The sequence below is a fragment of the Episyrphus balteatus genome, chromosome 4 (genome assembly GCF_945859705.1).
Source record: "Episyrphus balteatus chromosome 4, idEpiBalt1.1, whole genome shotgun sequence".
Taxonomy (NCBI): domain Eukaryota; kingdom Metazoa; phylum Arthropoda; class Insecta; order Diptera; family Syrphidae; genus Episyrphus; species Episyrphus balteatus.
The window spans coordinates 27336456-27356235 of NC_079137.1; the positions used below are offsets into that span (position 1 = coordinate 27336456).

At 30.7% G+C, this 19780-nt stretch overlaps 1 protein-coding gene across 2 annotated transcripts; it reads left to right on the plus strand.

Moving 5' to 3' along the window:
* The first annotated feature begins 2805 nt into the window (after positions 1-2805).
* On the plus strand, positions 2806-18977 carry LOC129918083 (synaptogyrin). 2 transcript variants are annotated; one of them, XM_055998433.1, is made up of 6 exons: positions 2806-2939; positions 3056-3248; positions 12790-13021; positions 13097-13236; positions 13320-13491; positions 18933-18977. In XM_055998433.1, the coding sequence occupies exons 2-6, from the start codon at positions 3144-3146 to the stop codon at positions 18962-18964; spliced, it is 681 nt and encodes a 226-aa protein (XP_055854408.1). In that variant the 5' UTR covers positions 2806-2939; positions 3056-3143; the 3' UTR covers positions 18965-18977. The 2 variants fall into 2 exon arrangements, with proteins under 2 accessions (XP_055854408.1, XP_055854407.1); XM_055998432.1 differs by having other exon boundaries at positions 2871-3248.
* The last annotated feature ends 803 nt before the right edge of the window (positions 18978-19780 follow it).

Consider the following 19780-nt stretch of genomic DNA (forward strand, 5'->3'; position numbering starts at 1 on the left):
GTTTAGCCCTATTGAAAGCCTTTCTACAGTCTTTCCTGAGCGGTAATTTCTAAGTTTTCCAGAAAACTCATAGATTTTATGATATTTAGGAAAACCCATGAAAAAACAGACTTAAACTTAAACTGAAAATAAAAAAAAAATGGTTGTCTGTAAAGCCGGTTTACGGACGATGGTTTAACGTGATAACGTCATAAGAATATTAAATTTTATATTATAAGAAAGCTTATTATTTCACCTTTCATATGACGCTTCAATCATATGTTTATGATGGAATTGATATACAAAGGCACGTCTGCTCAGTTACACATTACACAAATCCTTCATATTTTTTTATGGATGTACCTATGTATGTATAGTATACCTACCAATTGAAAGTCGCAGAAGTTATAATGGTTTTGTAACCTTTAAAACCGCGCTTCGAGCGACGGTTGGTTGACCAAGTGCATAAATGTCATCCAGAAAGCTCTTGAAAAAAAAAATTGTTCAGCGGTCTTATTAGATCTGTCTCAAAGCGTTTGACAAAGTATGGTACGAGACCTGTTGTTGAACACATATGCAGCATTGACTGATTCCCTCTGTTTCAGACCTGAGAAATCGATTGGCATCATAAGTTTTTCGATTTATCGGTACGAATTCGAACAAAATTTTTTTCGGAAGTTTTTTCAATAAAGTCATTTTTCTTGCTTATATTGCTATTAATTCTGCTCAAACGTTATTTACGAGTACTACCAGCATAAAGACAATTTAAACAATTTCGAGCAATTTATGTAACAATTTTTTTTTGAAATTATAATAACTGAAATTATAATAACTAAAAAAAAGGAATTTTCCACTGTTATTAGACTGTTTTGGTCTACATTTTCTTTATGTAGACCAAATAGTCTAATAACAGTGGAATAATAATAACATATGCAATACTAAAAAATTGGTCAAATTTAGCAAATAAAAAAAAAACGTCAGTCAAAAGATTATTTACGTCAGTCAAAAGATTATTTATTTATTTATTATTGTCAAATTTCACAACAAGTTTTTTATCAAAACATGTTTTGTGACTGCTTAATTTTGGAATAACTCATACAATTGGCAATTAAACCGAAATTCTATTTAAGATTTAGTCTTCTAGATGTCACATCTCCCTATAATATGGCCAGGTTTGGGAAAATTTGCAAATTTTAACATTCACTAAACATGTTTTGAGATAAAACATGTATTGAAACTAGTCAATAATATGGTCGTTAGATTATTAAAAGAAAAAAAATTTTGTGGGAGTGAGGGACAAGATTTGATTGTAAAGGCGGTAGAAGCAATTTTCTCACAAATCGACTTCAAATTAAAAAAAAAATTGAATTACAACACAACGATGACCCATACATTACTTATTAAGATATACATCGTAAATTTTCACAAAGCAAGAAGTTTGTTCCTATATGTAAAATTAAAATCAAGTGAACTGAATGAGGTGTTCTTGAAAAAATGGTCCTCAAACTCAGAATTTTGTAAAAAAAATTCTTCTTCTTCCTTTTTCTCGGCGCTGTTATGATCTCGATGTCGAGGGGATCATAACTATCCCACGTTACTGCTTCACACTAGTGATCCGCTTGTGGGGTTCGCCGGGTTGACCTCAGAAATCGGCGGCAAGCCTCCCGGTTTTGTATTGTTCCATTTCTAAGGCCAACTGAATGCTGGTGTTTTTGCATTTGCTTGTACCAGGAGTTTTTAGGCCTACCTTTCTTATTATTTCGTAAAAAAAATTAATTACAAAAAATTTAAGTTTTTATCCTTTTTTAAATTTCTTATATAACATTAACTCTCTGTAGGCACACCTCCTTTTTGGTGTCGCTAGAACTTTTTTCTGTCTCACTAATTTATAGAGAATCATATATGAAATTGATGTAGAATTTTTATATTGTATTCACAATTTCAAAAAAAGGTATTTTCACCCTTATAAAAACACTTTTTTGTGAACACCTTTTATTTTTGTCCTACCAAATTCGCACTCGTGTGCCGACAGAGGGTTAATGAAAAAGTTAAAGTTATATTTTTTGAAATTCAAAGTAAGTTTAATACCTACCAACCTCAAGCCCGCTTAGGATTTAAATGAATAACTTCCTTAAATATCCTCTTACTGATGATATTTTTAAGAAGTTATTAATCTCACCAAAAAGCTACCTGAAACTTCGAGAAAAATACATTGCTAGATAAGCTCCATCTGAACTTAGCTGCAATCGAGAGGAGTGTGATTTAAAGTAAGCTTTATTTAAATGATTATAAATGTACCTTTAAAACCAAAAAAACTTGATGAAATAAAAAAAAAAAACAAATATTTTATTATTAAAGACTCATAGAACACATCTGCATCAAAAATATCAGAAGTTCATGGAACTTGAGGTTAAGTCGCATTCAAACGTGTAGCGTCTTTTGATACACAAATATTTCAATGAAATTTTTCAAATACCTATCCGAAAGCAATATACATTCCTTAAGTTTTTTTCTTCATTGGCGTTGATATGATTACGTCAAAAAAGCTCTCTCAAAAAATGTTTCCCTATATACTCTCTTAAGTGACCATCTCTTATCTATGTTAAAAGTTCAGGGTCAAAAATTCGCACTAAATCATCATCGACCATTCATTTTATTACAGAAAAAGATTCTACATTCACTCTCTACTGCATAGGCAAAAGATTGTAAATATTTTTAACTTATTATATGAGCCAAAAGCTTTGTATAACTTTTCTAAAACGATTGCGCCAAACTTCCTTTCTCATCAACCCTCTTTTGCAACTTTGTGTGTATAAAATAAAATCCCAAGTGTCAACCCGCACAGAACTTTTATCCATGTTTGTCGTCTTCTCCTGTCAGTTCAATTTTCGACTCGATATCGTGTTTATCTGGCTTCCCTATTTTTCGCTGTAGAAATAAACGTGACTTTGAACTTGAAAGTAAAAAAAAAATAAAAATAAAAAAAAAAACATATTACTCGTATAGTAAACTAATAGTAACAGTAACAATTATCACACCTTATAGTTAACACCTACATTTTCTTTCGTGTAATTAGATCGCTACAAGTAATATCTTTAAAAAACCTTGAATTTGCTGAATAATTCTCAAAGGAAGACAGCGAAAGAAATATCAAATACATAACCATGATGAACAATGGTGGGGCTTATGGAGGTGGCAAAGCTGGGGGGACATTTGATCCAATCTCCTTTGCCCAGCGGCCACAGGTTATTCTTCGAGCCTTATGCTGGGTAGGTTTTGTCACAAAAATATGATTTTGATTTGAGTTTTTATTTCCCTACTCACGAAACCAAATATCGATTTTTCAAAAATGATTTTTTTTTTGCAACCCAACACAATTGCAGAGTTAACACTCAAAGTATTTATCTGTATCTATCAACTATCGCCATTATTAAAACAGAGCTTTATTTCTTTGTACTCTGAAGTCTGAAGATGCTTGAAGCACATCCAAACTCAACATGAATTCATAGTTTGAATATCAAATTTGATACAAACTCTTAAAGCAAAACTTTTGGTTTTTTTTTAATATGTCGTAAGAGTGGTAAAAAGCATTTACTCCCACGTATTCATTTCCTATAATGGGCTGTGTGTCCTCTGTCTTTCCGCAAAAGAATGATAACAACGACGCGACGTGACGGGGAAATTCCTCCCTCAACTAAAGTAGGTCAACAATTTTCAAATTTTCCAAAGCTTTGGGTTTTATTCATCTATTTATCTATGCATCCGTACAACCTCTAAAGATTTTACTCCGAAAAATGTATCTGTGATGAAAATGCACGGATACATTCTGACTGTGTTGTAATGATAATAAATTAATAAGGAGTGAGGTCATGCATACAGAGTGACCATTATCATTATCACTATTACAATACAATCGAGATGAGATCATTGTTTGAAAATGCTCCTGCTGCTGAATTTGCATGCATTACATATGCAGATATCATTTAACTAAAAAAAAGGGAACTTTCTGTTCTGTATGATACATACAGCTGAGCATTTCTTAAAATAATAACCTAAGTCTTAGACTATTTTCCTTTGTAGGTACATTATCTTTAAAGACTTGTTTATGAAAATAACAATAAAGGTTCAAAATATATCGATTTTTAAAGTAGGTAAGCCTAAAATGGTTTGATTTTTCTTTGGAAGCTTGTTTTTTTTTGTTCCTTTCATGTAGGTAGGTACGTTTATAGGTATGTACATTGGCTTCGTTTTATTTATAATAAGGAGAATTGAACAAAATTCATTTATGTAAATTCGTATCAATAATTGAAAAAAAGACTGAGTAGTATTTAATTGTGATGGATATAAAATACCTACATATAGTTAAATTGCGTAGGTAATCTTAATTGTTTTTGTTGTACTTTGTGTTCATTAATGATGTTTGTGCTGAAGTTATATAATGATTAACTTTTTAACAGAAATCTTCACGATATTAAATTTTTAAAGTTTAAAGTCAATATTTCCACTTCATATCTCACTGTGCAATAAGACTCTGAGAATTGATTAACATCGACATGTCTTGAGGTTACTGTGTATTAGTGAATTTAATTTGTGTAGGAATGTTCGTGACATTTTGTTTTATCTATATCTCCAAAACTGATACAAAATTTCACTTCGAGCATGTATTTAAACAAAGAAATGTAAACCGCAATAACAGAATGCATTTGAAAAAATGTATTTGTTTTAATGCCACACAAAATTATTTAAAAAGTTTTCTTGAAATCATTGCAAACACACAGTTTCATGTTTGAACTGTTCAGTGGCGGATCTAGGGGGGGGGGGAGGGTCGTGGGGGTAATGACCCCCCCCCCCCCACAAAACCACAGATGAAAAACAGAAAATTATAAGGCAAAAACGTGGAAACGAGCTTTTAAACCATAAGAAGGGTTTCTTTAGGTATTGTTATGACTATGCTTTAGGAAATGATTCATGGGAATATTAGCAAGAAGTCGTTTTTAGTTGTAAATATAATGAGTCCATGAAAAAAATTTTTTGATTACTTACACATTTTTTTAATGAAAACTTAAAACCTGAATAATCGTATAATTTTTCATGATATATTAACTATTACATGATTACATGTATTCCGATCCACGAACGCTATATCATAACCAGGGCCCGGATTTTTATGCAAATGCATATTTTTTTTGGACAGCCTTAGAAACAAATGAATCAGATAGTTTTTCGAATCAAGAGATTTGCTTTAAAGTGGCATTCAATCGTTAGCGCATATTTTTGCATATTTTGGTATAAATGCATATTCTGGCTTAGTGACCATATTTTCACAATAAATGCATATTTCGAGCATATTTTAAGAAAATTAAATTTTAAGAACCTTTAACTAATTTCTGCGACAAAACATTTCTATCTTCATCTGGAAAAGAATACTGTTGAAAATTTGGCAGCACTAAACACAATTCCAGCTGACTTTCATAAGTTTAAACTATAGGTGTGTTTTTTATTACCACCGGTCTTAACTGGACAAAAAAAACGCCTCGGGGCTTAACCTGAAATCTTGGCAGCACTGCATATTGAATGTTCCGAAAACAGCAGACACAACAAAAATTTAGAGTTGTCATATTTTCGCTTTCAGGTTTTTCTTGTATTTTTCTTGTATGTTTTACAAAGAGACACAAAAATGTATGCTACCAAAACTAGTTAAATACATTTTGTCATTCCAAAAGTGAGTTTTCACGTTTTTAAATAAATTCTAAACATTTTTTGAAAAAATTAGTTTGGTAGCACAGATTTAAAACTGTTCAAAAAGTTAAGCCCAGAGAAATCTCCAAGCTAAACAAGTAAGCCCACGGGGCTAAGGTGTTGTTGTATTTAACATGTAAATTGCTTAGCCCCGACTGCGTTTTATTTGTCCAGTTAAGCCCGGTGGTAATAAAAAACACACCTTATGGGTTTCTCAGTGAGACTATAGTAAGACTAGAGGAACTGGAACTCGCTTAGTGAACAAGTAAGTTTGATGAAGGAAGCAATTTCGAAAATAAATGCAGTAGAGTCTTCAATGGGTCAGTCTATTTGTAAAAAACTAGAAAATTTTCTTCAAAAAAACGAAAGATACATAAAAATGAAGAATTTCTCCACCATGTTATCCCTAAATGAAAATGAAGAGTGCCTCGATAGTCAATATTCTATAAATCAGATTAGCTCTTTAATAAATGCTTCACTAACGTCTGTGGACTTGGAGAGGTCATTTTCCATGTATAAAAGTTTATCAAAATCAAATCCCAACGGTTTAGTTTTGAAAACTTCAGGAAGCATTTCATGATTCATGCTAACAAAACCTTTTTATGAAACTAATGTACTAAGATATTATATAAATGATATATTGTTTACTTTTGTACTGTACTAAGTATTTTTGCAGCATATTTTGGATTTATTGAGGCATATTTTGGATTTTGGATGGCATATTTAGTAATTTTAAGCGCATATTTCGTGTTTTTAGGGCATACAAATCCGGGCCCTAATCATAACTAATCGCAATAACTTAATTTGATATTTTGGTTTAAGAAGATATACGCTTTTCTTTGTAACAAATCTGTGTGGAGGAAATTTATTTCAACCTAAACATACCTGTATTTTTTAATTTGTTCATTTTTTTTCTTTTTAAAGCTAACTTTTGCTTTCAGAGATCACATTTCTTAAAATGCGTATTAAGCATAATTATAATTATACTATTTTTACTCGGTACTTTTTTATAGAAAAAAATATTTATGGTTTGATGTTTCCGCAAAAAAATAATGATGCTGAAAACATCGCTCTTGTTAACATCGTTTTAATCGAAACTTCAGTTTTTTTTTTAAGTGAAGCACGAATGTGGAAGAAAAACATTTCTGAATTATTTTCGTACTTTTAGTATAGTTGAACCATAAATTAAGGTACCTTCCACGTAAGAATTTTGTTAAAATATAGGTAATTTTCTCCAAACCGGTCCCTGCGATTTTGATAAAAACATTCAACTGCAATCGCAATGTAAAATATAGTATGGTCAACGTTGATTCAATTTTGAAAAAACGAAAAATCATTCCGAAAAACAGTTTAAGCAAAGTGGTTTCTGTTTATTTTAACTAGGTTCAAGATTCACAATAACTTCAACAGATTTTTTTAAACAAAAGTTTTGATTGTACTAATTAAAAATTACATATAGAAAAATTAATTTTTTGGATTAAGGGCCAATTTTTCAATAGTCAGTTAAACAGTCTGTTAGTACGTATTCCCCTGATAGAGAAAAAATCATTTTTTCAACAGGCAGATATAGCTTATTCCTAGGAATAAAACTATCTGCTTCTTTTAGAGACGAATAAAATTATTCTATGGAATAAATTCAATAAAAATATTATGTCAATTGTCAAAGCTGCTTTGAAAGAATTTTGACAAAAAATACAGAGGAACACAAGAAAACAAAAACAATTATAAAGAAAAATGACGTTTAATTTTGAATATTTTTGAATTTGACAGTTTTTTTTTTGTTATTCTGTAGAATAAATTCTTTTAGATTGAAAAATTCAATGTTGTTATCTGATTGTTTATGAGCTTAATAACTTTATTCGTCGAACAGCTAAATGACTGTTTATTAGAAGATTGAAAAATCGGCTCTAAGAAAAATATAAACATATATTTTTTAAATATCAATTTTTCGAAAATGGGATATTTATTTCAAGTCTTAGTTTTAGGTCGTGTGTGAATTTGGTTAAATTTTTCGCCGAGGATAAGTTTTTGACATTTGTATCTATGTCTGTTGAATAAAGAATTTAACTTAGCGTTATTTAGTTGTGAGAATTGGAATACATTTTTGAAGTGGCTAAATACTTTCTTAGTTGCAAAACAAAAGAATTAATGGTGTATGAAACATTTATAAATATTAACAAATTTACAAACAAGCGTTGACCTATGAATTTTATTTTTGCGTTACATTCACTTAAAATTTTTTTTCATCATCAATAAAAGCTGTGTTGTATTTTTCTCGTGATCCAGATCAGATCATTGTATTTATTTGCGAAACAATAACAAAACAAAATCCTGCTTTTATTGTAATCTATCGTGCGGCTTAAATCGACTCGTGAAAAGTCGGCATTACTTTCCCAATTTTCTTTCTTTATTTTCAGTTTTTGATTTTTTATTAAAAAAATACATCAATCCTTCTGCAAACAGTTTTTACTCTGAAGATAAAAGTTTAACCGGGTTCCAGAGCAAGGTAAATGTTTGACAACTGAAAACTTTTTTTCTAAAAAAATGTATTGTCAAAAATTTAGCTTAATTTAAGCTCCGAAACAAAATCCTCTCGAAAATGCATTTGATATAAGATTTTGGATAGAATTTTTTATGTTAGCTAAAATTTAGCATATATTTTGAGCACTTGACCATTTTTTAAAAATTATTTTGGAAGTAAGTTTTTTTAATCCTGTGACTCGCACTCCAGAACTCGCACCGTTTCAGCAAAAAATTTTAAACTATTAATGATATAAAAAATGATACCTGAGGATTTTTGTTTTGTTACATCTCGAATTTCTAATGTATACACATAGATTTACAGTTTGTTACTATTTCAAACCTATGACAATTTGTTTAAAATTCGTCATTCGGTAAGATTAATAGTTATTATTAAATTGTAACACTTTGCAAATGGATTATATTTATTATATTAACCAAAAGCACATACAATCAGGGCCGTCTTTAACTATCCTAGGGCCCTTGGGCACACGAGAATTTGGGGCCCTTTTGGAAAGTAAAATAAGTGCAATGGTTGGCTTCAAAGCAATGGTTGGTGAAAAAGGCGAGCCAATATATCGTTCCATATAAAGTACTTAGCGTCTTTATTATTGGCAGGGGGCGCCAATAATACGTGCATTGAGACATCAATCGTTGCCACTGCCAATAATAACCCTGTATCCGTTATAAGTTTCAGTTTGAAGAATTGGAAAAAAGAGCTCAAACGGATTGATAGATTTGCTAAAAACTCGGTACAGACGATTTGTACGGATTTAACGGATCTCCAATATAAAGTTTTCGAGATATTGCAATTTTCTCAAAAACGGATAACGATTTTAGTTTGAAAAAAAACATGTAATGCTGCAAATAAGCCGCACTTTTGAAATAAGAAAAATATTTTTTTGGACCGTTATTAACGATACCTACTTGCCATAGAACCGATTTTTTAATGTAAACGACACAATCGATTTTAATGAAAATTTTGACATAAGAAAGGTTTATACTGATATTAAAATTAAGAAAACTTTTAAAAAAAATTATTTTTGGATTTAACAAAAAAATATTTTTTTTGAAAAACAATTTTTTTTAAGTTATTTAATGAATTTTATGTGTCAATCTTTAAATACGAGAGCAATTAAAATTAAAAAATGTTTGGGGTTGCCAACCATTGTACCATGGCGTTTTCCATTGAACCAAAACATTGATGTACCGTCGACGAGCCGGCAATAGTTTTTTCTTAACCCTCTACTGCATGAATTAATATTAGCGGACAAAAAAATTAAAAAATGCTTTACATGGGTTCTTTGGGTTGTTTCAAAACAGTTTACATTAAAAAAAATTGTTTAAATTAATTTGTTTAAAAAATTTGTTTATAAGCCAAATTTGGCTTCGTATGCATTAAGGGGTAAGAAATTTTACTAATTTTATTTATTCAGATTATGTAAAAATTATAATTAAAAATATCAAAAGATAAATATTTATCATTTAAAAACAAAACAAAGTAAAAAAAAAACATTGCATTACAAAAGGTTAAGAATTAATTCAAATTTGGCTCATTTTAAGACATGGAACCGAGAAAAGCAATTTGTTTTTGTCTAAAAAGTAATAAAATAATTGAAAAATATTATAAGCGAGCCCCCCTCCCCCTAAAATTTTTGTGGTTACGCCGCTGGAAATGGGGTAAACATGAGAAAAATGTGTCTAAAAGCGAAGGGGCTCCATTTCTGAAGTAAAACATAGCTTCCAAGCAAATTAACAATGTTAAGAAACAAAATTTTCCAACAAAAATTGTGTAGATTTACAACCCCTTAATGCATACAAGGCCAAATATGGCTTCCGTACTTTTTGCTCTCCCAAGACAAGGCCAATAATTTTTTTTCAATCAAAATTGGTTCATAGCATACACAATTAGACAATCGATCAAAAATACATTTTTAATTCCACTTTACTTTACAAACAAACGCAGTAATTAACATTTAAAGTATGAATATATTCTACACTTTCGATTTCAATGCACAAGACTGATCGGCTCACCTGTGATCATAAAATACACCTTTATTTTGTATCGGACACACGAAAAAACTATCTCTATGGGTTCTCAGAAACTTAAAGAAGAGGACTGTATTTAATCTTAACCATTTTTTTGTGACAGCGAAGAGAAAAGTGCATACAAACAGACAAAACCATATTTGGCTTCGTATGCAGTAGAGGGATAAACGTTTTCCAACGGAAAAAGTATTGATGTTTTTTTGCCGACGAATTGATTCTTTTTTCGTCTTTTAATACGAATCTACACATATTTTTACACAAGCACTAAAAATTTGACAGTTTTGCAAACTTCAAACGAAATTATTATTTAAGGAAAAAGATAATGGAAGAGAATTCGTTGTTTTTATTAATAAATAATCCTAGCTACAGTGGAAAAAAAAGATATTTTTCTTGTTTTTTTTTTTTTAAATAATTGTCTTATTTTTTGGAAAATTGAATTTTGGTTTGGTCGTTTGGATTTAGAATTTTGTCCACATAATTTGTTTTCATTTTGAAAACATATATTTTCCGTTTAGTAGAAAAAACTTTATTTGATTGTTTGGTTGCCATATAAAAACTAAAACTTTTTTGGTAGATGGTCTACCCGACAAAAGTGTTTTGAGAATAAATGTGTGAGAGAAATTTTCGTTCCTTCGGGGCCCCCCTGAGAATGGGGGCCCTGGGCACGGGCCCCGTGTGCCCTTATGGTAAAGACGGCATTGCATACAATAATCAAATATAAAAAATTTTAAAGTTGAATTTCAAAAAGGCAATCACAAATTTGAAACATCTATTTATGAAAGGTAATTAATTGAAATAACGACAACTTTAATTTTGTTTGTGGCTCAGAAATTCTTTGTGGTTTCTAGATAAATCCGAGATTTCACGAAACCCCAAAAATGTGTACAACGTCAGTTTAAAGTAAATGACACCTGCTTACTCCTCATACAAATTCTTAAGATTGCTTAAATATATCGCACCCTCAGTGCAAAAGAGCGATAAGTCAAAAAATGACATTTTTGAGATAATGGTGAGGAAATGTTGCTTTTTAAATTACCTTTCTATTGAAGGGCTTGTTGTTAACGTAAACGAAAAATTCGAGAGATTATGACTGTTTTTATCCAATTCCTACTATATTAAAAGTCAAACTCTTTCCTAATTTAAACAATTTAAAAAAATAAATTTATTAAGGGCCAATTTTTCAATAGTCAGTTAAACAGTCAGTTAGTACTTATTCCTAAGGATAGAGAAAAAATCAATTTTTCAACAAGCAGATATAGTTTATTCCTAAGAATAAAACTATCTGCTTCTTTCAGAGACGAATAAAAATTATTCTAAGGAATAATCTCAACAAAAATATTGTGTCAGTTGTCAAAGCTGTTTTGAAAGAATTTTGAAAAAAATACAGTGGAACACAAGAAAACAAAAACAATCATGAATTAAAATGACGTTTAATTTTAAATATTTTTGAATTTGACAATTTTTTTTGTTAGTCTGTAGAATAAATTATTCTTGATTGAAAAATTCAATGTTTTTATCTGATTGTTTATGAGCCTAATAACTTTATTCGTCGAACAGTTAACTGACTGTTTATTGGAAGATTAAAAAATTGGCTCTAAAACTATAAAATAAACATAATGGTTCTTGTAATAAAGCTTTGACATTATGGAAATTGCTGTCCCATGGAAAGTTACAGGGGAAAGTTTAGAGTCAGTATGTATTTTGCAGAAGCGTTTTCTCGAAATGAACTTTATTTTTGAGTTCTCGCTCTTTTGCACTGAGGGTGCGATATGTACGCCTTTAAGAGCCGTTTGCTGAATCGAAACTTAGGTCCATTTGAATGGCTGAATCGAAACTTAAATAATTTACGTTGAACATAAACTCTTATTCCCTACTTTTTCCTCTGCGTAAACTGTCACATAAGGATTTATGTAGAACTTAAATGCTTAGGTAGGTTTTGATTCAGCAAACGGGTCTTAAGCATTTAAGTTCAACATAAACCCTTATGTGACAGTTTACGCAGAGAAAAAAATAGAGAATAAGAAATTATGTTCAACATAAATTATTTTAGTTTCGATTCAGCAAATGGCCCTAAATCTCATCAATTCTTTTAAGCTTTAAAAGTTTTAAATCTAAAGTATAATTATATATATATTTTTTTGATTTGTTTATAAGAATTAATAACGAAAACTTTAATTGTTTGTTATTGTTCATTTGTACTGTTCCAAGCAAATCTATCAATCCGTTCAGGCTCTATCTTGATCTACAGATAGATTTTCGAGGTAATGTTGATTTTGATTAAAACATCGAACATTTTTGTATCCTCTATTATGGAAGCGTCATATGATTTACTTGACATTTCCTACGGTCGAATACATTGTTCCCACCATTAAAATTGAACCTTTAGGATCTATAAGGTTATAAGGAAGTCCTTCAAATAAAAAATATAGGATTTTTGGTTTAATAAAAGCACTCACACTCACCCAAAAAGGGGATAGTTAATTCAGTTTTTTGACTTTTCAGCTTTTTTCCATCATTGTTTTTGGGTGCGTGTCTTCGGGAGCATGGCGCGAGGAAAACGGCAAAGAAGTTTGCCTCTTTGACAACGATGCAGCTGCATGTAAATATGGCTCTATAGTTGGAATCTTTGGATTTCTGGGCTCAATGGGATTCATTGCTGGAGAATATTTTTTCGAACAAATGTCATCTGTTAAAAGCAGAAAACATTATGTCTTAGGTGATTTGGGATTCTCGGGTAAGAACGAACTACTACATGCATAATATTATATTGTTGGAATTTAATTAAAATCAATTTTGAATTTTCCTTAAGGTTTCTGGGCATTTCTTTATTTTATTGCTTTTATCTATTTGTGGTCTCAATGGAGTTCTGCCGCACCACCACCATCAGGAGAAGGCGTTGGTTCTGTGCAAGCTATCATAACATTTTCTTTTTTTTCGATCTTCACATGGGTATGCTAACGCACTTACTATTTATTTTTTTTTTTCATTAGATGTTTTATCATTTACAAAACTTTTTTAAAAACAACTTTCAGGCAGGATGTGCTTTCTTAGCTTACAAACGATTCTTAATTGGTGCAGAAGCTGCTTTTGCTTCCACATTTGAGTCAGATCCAGCGAATCAGGAATATACAAACTATCCAATGGAAAATGAAGCGGATCAATATAGCCAGTCACCGTTTACTGGACAACAGCAACAACAACAAGGTATGGTGTAATGTGTATTTACGAGTTATTTTAGCTTCTCATTATACACTTAGGAGCAAAAAAACGGAATCAAATAAATTATATTATATTAAAAACAAAAATTGCCATGGATAAAATATTTTTATTCAAAGTCTCATGGTCTCATTTTAAAGCTTGTATTTTTTACTTTGAATTGTTGGTAAAAACATAAAAATGCATACGATAGTGTTACCGCTATCTGCCAATAAATTGCACTTCATATTTGTTTTAATGTTAAATTTTCCAGATACTCTCTGTTTTAATTTCAGTTTTTTTTTTCCAACGATAGTATTAGCGTTGTCTGTCAATGAATTGCACTTAATTTTTTTTAAATGTTAAATTTTCCAGATAATTTGTATTTTAATTTCAATTTTTTTTTTTCCTTACATACTTCATTTATGTTGGATGGATGGAACCAACGAACGGATTTTTGAGTTCTTAGCATTGACTTAAAGCTTTTGTTTCAAGCTTTTCAATGGTACAATTAACATTCATGTATGTCCATTACTTCACAACCAATTATCGTTTTTACAGAACGCAAAATTTGATTCCATTTTTTTGCTCCTAAGTGTAGTAATATACAGTGCCGCTCACTTGAATAGCACACCTTTTTTTATAGTTATAAGTGCATATAATTCCTGTCTCTTAATACCAAAATGATCAATATTTTACTTTTTGGTATGTCCCCTTATGCACTCTCTCTGTGAGCGAAATCATTCATTTTCAATGACCCGTTAGTTAAATTTTGCAATTTTTTGCGGAACAACTCTGAAAAGAGTGCTCCTATTCTGGCTCACTTGAATAGCACATCCGCTTTTTTTTTTAGTTTTCGAGTGCAAATCAAAAAAGGTAGAAATGCAGAAATGTTCTCCGATGTCTTTTAGTAATTTAAAGCTGATTTCAGTTTAAGTGGGTCCCACGAAATAATTGGTAGAGGAAGAAAAAGCGAAAATCATGACTGCCCCCGTCTATTCGCCAAAAAGGTAAAAAAATGCAACAAACCCGGAAATTTCTTTTCAACTTTTTTACGCAATGAGTCCAATTGTGAATAAAATATGAAAGGGTGAACAGTAAGTGCTGTTACTGCAGCTGACAGAAGAGCGATTCTACGACTCGCGTCAAATTCACATGACTCTTCCGCCAATATAAAGGAAAAAAGTGGTGTAAAAGCAATTGCTTCCATATTGAAACCACTGATTTCGACGGCTAAACAGTTGAAGCCATTAAAGCTAAAGACAAAACCATCGATAAACACTCCTAAGTTTCTGTCGATCTTATGACATGAAATAAAGCATGTTTTCTCCGATAAGAAAAAAATTAGTTTAGATGGCCCCGTTGGCTTAAACTGTTATTTTTATGATCCAATGCATGGCCCTTCTTTAGCATATCATGACAATAATAGTTAAAGCCAACGGGGCCATCTAAACTAATTTTTTTCTTATCGGAGAAAACATGCTTTATTTCATGTCATAAGATCGATGGTTTTGTCTTTAGCTTTAATGGCTTCAACTGTTTAGACGTCGAAATCAGTGGTTTCAATATGGAAGCAATTGCTTTTACACCACTTTTTTCCTTTATATTGGCGGAAGAGTCATGTGAATTTGACGCGAGTCGTAGAATCGCTCTTCTGTCAGCTGCAGTAACAGCACTTACTGTTCACCCTTTCATATTGGGCACGTTCAAAGAGCTAACATAAAGCTATCGGATAGCTTTTTGTTGTTGTAAACAATGTTAAAAATTAGCAAGGAAACGAACCATTTTCTGTCAAAAAATAATCTGAAGGTATCCCAGAATTTCTGGTATACCTCAGGTATCCGAGTGATCAGCTGATATACATTTGGCTTTTTTTTATTTTGATTACTTTTCGGGCGATTATTCAGCTTCAAAATAAAAAAAATTGCAAGAAATAAAGTCAAAGCGATTGTGCAAGTACTATTCAACAATAAAAAAAATGTAATTTGCTCAAAAGAAAAAGTTTCCTCTTCTCAATATTTACATATTTTTTTAGTAGCTGCTTGGGCAAGCTATCTGGATACCTCTTTGTTCAAAAAGATATTCCAGATACGGGTATCTCAGATAGCCTATCCGATAGGTGTTTGAACGTGCCCATTTTATTCACAATTGGACTCATTGCGTAAAAAAAATGAAAAGAAATTTCCGGGTTTGTTGCATTTTTTTACCTTTTTGGCGAATAGACGGGGGCACTCATGATTTTCGCTTTTTCTTCCTCTACCAATTATTTCGTGGGACCCACTTAAACTGAAATCAGCTTTAAATTACTAAAAGACATCGGAGAACATTTCTGCATTTCTACCTTCTTTGATTTGCACTCGAAAACTAAAAAAAAAAAGCGGATGTGCTATTCAAGTGAGCCAGAATAGGAGCACTCTTTTCAGAGTTGTTCCGCAAAAAATTGCAAAATTTAACTAACGGGTCATTGAAAATGAATGATTTCGCTCACAGAGAGAGTGCATAAGGGGACATACCAAAAAGTAAAATATTGATCATTTTGGTATTAGGAGACAGGAATTATATGCACTTATAACTAAAAAAAAAAAGGTGTGCTATTCAAGTGAGCGGCACTGTATTATGTAACCTTAAATTTAGGATTTTTATAGGGCTGTTTCATTTTCAAAATTAACAATTAGACTACGGAATAGGTGTATTAATGTTCCAAACTTCAAAATTTTGTGGTGTTTGTTTTTTTTGTAAAAATAGCAAGAGGGAACAATGTTTTGTGACTGCTTAATTTTGGCATACCTCGACTAATTGGCAATTAAACCAAAATTTTATTTAAGATTTTGCCTTCAAATCTTTCTATGTATAATAGTGCCGAATTTGGGAAAATTTGCAACATCTAACATTCACTAAATATGTTTTGAGATAAAACATGTTTTGAAATTATTCAATAATATGGGCGGTATTGTTTTTAAATATAAATTTAAAAAAACATGTTTTAATGCAAGTTTACATACATATATATCTATGTATGTCCAAAATCGATGTCAAAGTAAAAAAAAACTTGAAAATTAGTTTTTTTTATATCTTCTTAACAAGTAAGATGTAAGAACATTGAAATCTATGGAAAAATGACGACGCTACAATTTTTGAAAAAACTCAAAGTCAAACAAATATTTTTTACCCAAATTTGCAAAAACAAAATGCCATTTTACTATGTTTCTACTAATCCCGCTTATCCCTACTCAAAAAAAAAAGAGTTTATGTATAAACGCGCACGCGATTGCAGTTATACTTCTCAATCACAGAAATTACTAATGTAGCAGGTTCACACCATAACAATAACTGATACAATTACGTCTCTCGAGCACCGTCGCACAGTGGGGAAAAGGCGGAAAAAACCCAACTTTCGGAAGTACGATTTATTTTGATACTGCACGTGTTTCTAACAGTAAATTAGTTGAAGAATCAGAAAATGAAAACTGTTTTTCAAAAAAAAAATTGTGGTCCTGGAGATTATCGCTCAAAGTTGAAAAACAGTGAAAACTGATAAAAATACAAGTATTTTCAAAATGATCTATTTTCCTTAAAATTTAAAGGTTTGAACCAATTTTTTTTGTAAATAGGCTTAAAATAAATTGACAAACAATATGGTACATTAGTTTAGCGAAAAAGAATTGAATACAATTTTTTTGACAAAAAAACATTAAATTTTAGTGACTTTTTAGGTTTTAACTACTGCCTCCGTCTGCCTCTGTTGGCGGATAGGTTTTCCTAGATAGTATTGAATCTCAGCAATAGTTTAAAAAAAAAATCTCACCCGAAGACGTCCGTATTCGGTTTTTATAGCAATTTCAATCTGAAAAAGTCATTCAAAAAACCAAAAAAAAAAATAAGGCAAAAAAGAAATATGCAGCTATTTTCGCCAGACAAATCTTTCTAAATGTATTTTGGCATGCTGAATCTGAATGTGAAGTCCGTTTTGCCCAAAATTTTTGATAAGATTGCAAAAAAAAATTTTAAACCCACAATTTTAAAGTTTTTCCCAATTTAGTCGCTGTTGGGATCAGGAGTTTGTGTTAATGAAACCTGCATTGCACATTTACCTATTAAAACAAATGTTTTTTTCACTAAGCCACTTTTTTGACTTTATTTATAACTATCGGAATCGGAATACAGTAAAACTGGTTATTTGAAGATTCTCTTATCTTTAGTTCCACTTGTTTCCAAAAAAAGGATGGAATGATTTGATGGAATGTTCAGCTAATTGAAGGAAAAGTTTAGGCTTGGTAGCCGTTTAAATTTTAGAACTAACCAAGGAAAAAAAAGTTTCCAAGAAAGTTAAATTTTGAAAAAAATGCCATACCTACCGTTTTTGGACATTTTTCCTTTTTTGAAAATTTTTGATTTTTTTTTTTTTGATTTATGTAAAATTTAAACGGTATTTATTAATAAAATGTTCAAATAAACTCAAAAAAATTTGATTTTTCTAAAAAAGCGATTGGAAGTAAGTCATTTACAGCTGCAAAAACTTGATTTCTGATTTTTTAATATAATTTTTTTCTGAGTGGGCGTGGCAATGGGTGGTCATTGGTGTAGATTTGTCTTGCTATTAGCTACCTTTCTGCAAATTTCATGAAAATTGGTTCAGTAGTTTAGTTTTAATTGAGTTTTTTCCGGTCTCCCATACAAGTTGCCCCACAGTGCGTCGGTCGCGGCGTAACGTCTCCCTGAAACAATTCAACCGTAACACACGCGCTTCAAGGAATGCTCATCAGTTTACCCTAGAGTCCAACTTCGGACGTACCGTCAAATATAATGGAAATAATGTGAATTAAAACTTTAGCCTAGACCCAAGATGCTAACACAAAACACACACTAATCGAAATTAAATAAACGCTTGCACTCAATAATAAAACTTGTTTATCTTCTTATCGTCAGTGTTAACAAATTAACAGACAAACAAAATCCTTTCAAATAAGAATACAAAAGTTTAAAATATTTTTTCAGCCTCGTTAATTCTGCTTATCTATAAAAAGAATACAAAAACAAAAAAAATAAATAAATACAAACCTAACACAAAAATAGATACAAAACAACAAAATATAAATAGCATTTTTTATTACAGTTTTGGTTACTTAGAAACCAAAAACTACAGGGATTTTTTGGCTATCGAAAACACAATCCTGTAAAGCGACTATAGCGCAACATCTAATTCATAGCGAATATTTGCACTGTTTTAATTCTATATGTACATAATAATTCAATAATATAACTGAGCAATTTTGATTTAAAAAAAATACACATCATAAAAGTATAACCTTTTCTTGAAGATGACAAAATATTCTCAGACATATACATAAGAGTCACCCTTAGGACCTTCGTCTCCTAAAAAAATTAACTTAAAATATCATACATATTTATCTATTATATTTTATAATTTACTTTCCATATTTAAATTACAGTTCAAGGCGAATATCAACAACCTACTTACTAAGGAACCCCCCAAACCCCCCAAAAAAAAGCACTCAACTATACAAACATCAATATGGATTTTACTAACCGTTTGTTAATCATTTAAAAGTACTAGGAAGCAGTAATATAAACAAACAAATACAAATTTCAAAGGAAATGAAAAAACTAAAGAGAATAACTTGAACACCAGCCTACATAATGTTGTGTACTATATTCCAGTGAATAATGCTTTAAAGCTTCAAATAAATAGCAATTACAATGAAAAAAGAATTGTGAAACTACAATAACAATCACAAAATAAAAAAGAGTTATATTGTATATAAGAGTAGCATAATGTTAAATTTAAAATTTAAAACAAATTATATGTTATGATTAATTATATTGCGCATCGAGTTTATATATCACTTTCGCATAAAGTAGAAATACTTATAATTTAAAAAATTAAATACCTTACATGTATAATTAAATATTGTTCTTTGATCTCCTTTTTTTTAGTCCATTGTCAGGTCAGTGTCGTTTTAGGCAATTGGTCCGCGCCAGCCTAAATTTTATAAAGAAAAAATACAAAATCACGTCGGTAATTTATTCTGTTTTAAAATGCGAAACATATTTTATTTTGCGAATTCGTTGTAATTGCTTGTTTAAACCAACAATTTGAAGTTGATATTAAACTGTGTATGTTAGAACCTATTAATGAGCTGGTTTAGCAACACGATTGTTTTTTTTTTTTTTGTGATAAAAGCATGAAATTTGTATCGTTGGTGGTACCCAAACATCAATATGGAAGATATAAATATTTTAAAAGTTCAATCAGATAATTTTGGTTTTGGGCATTAAA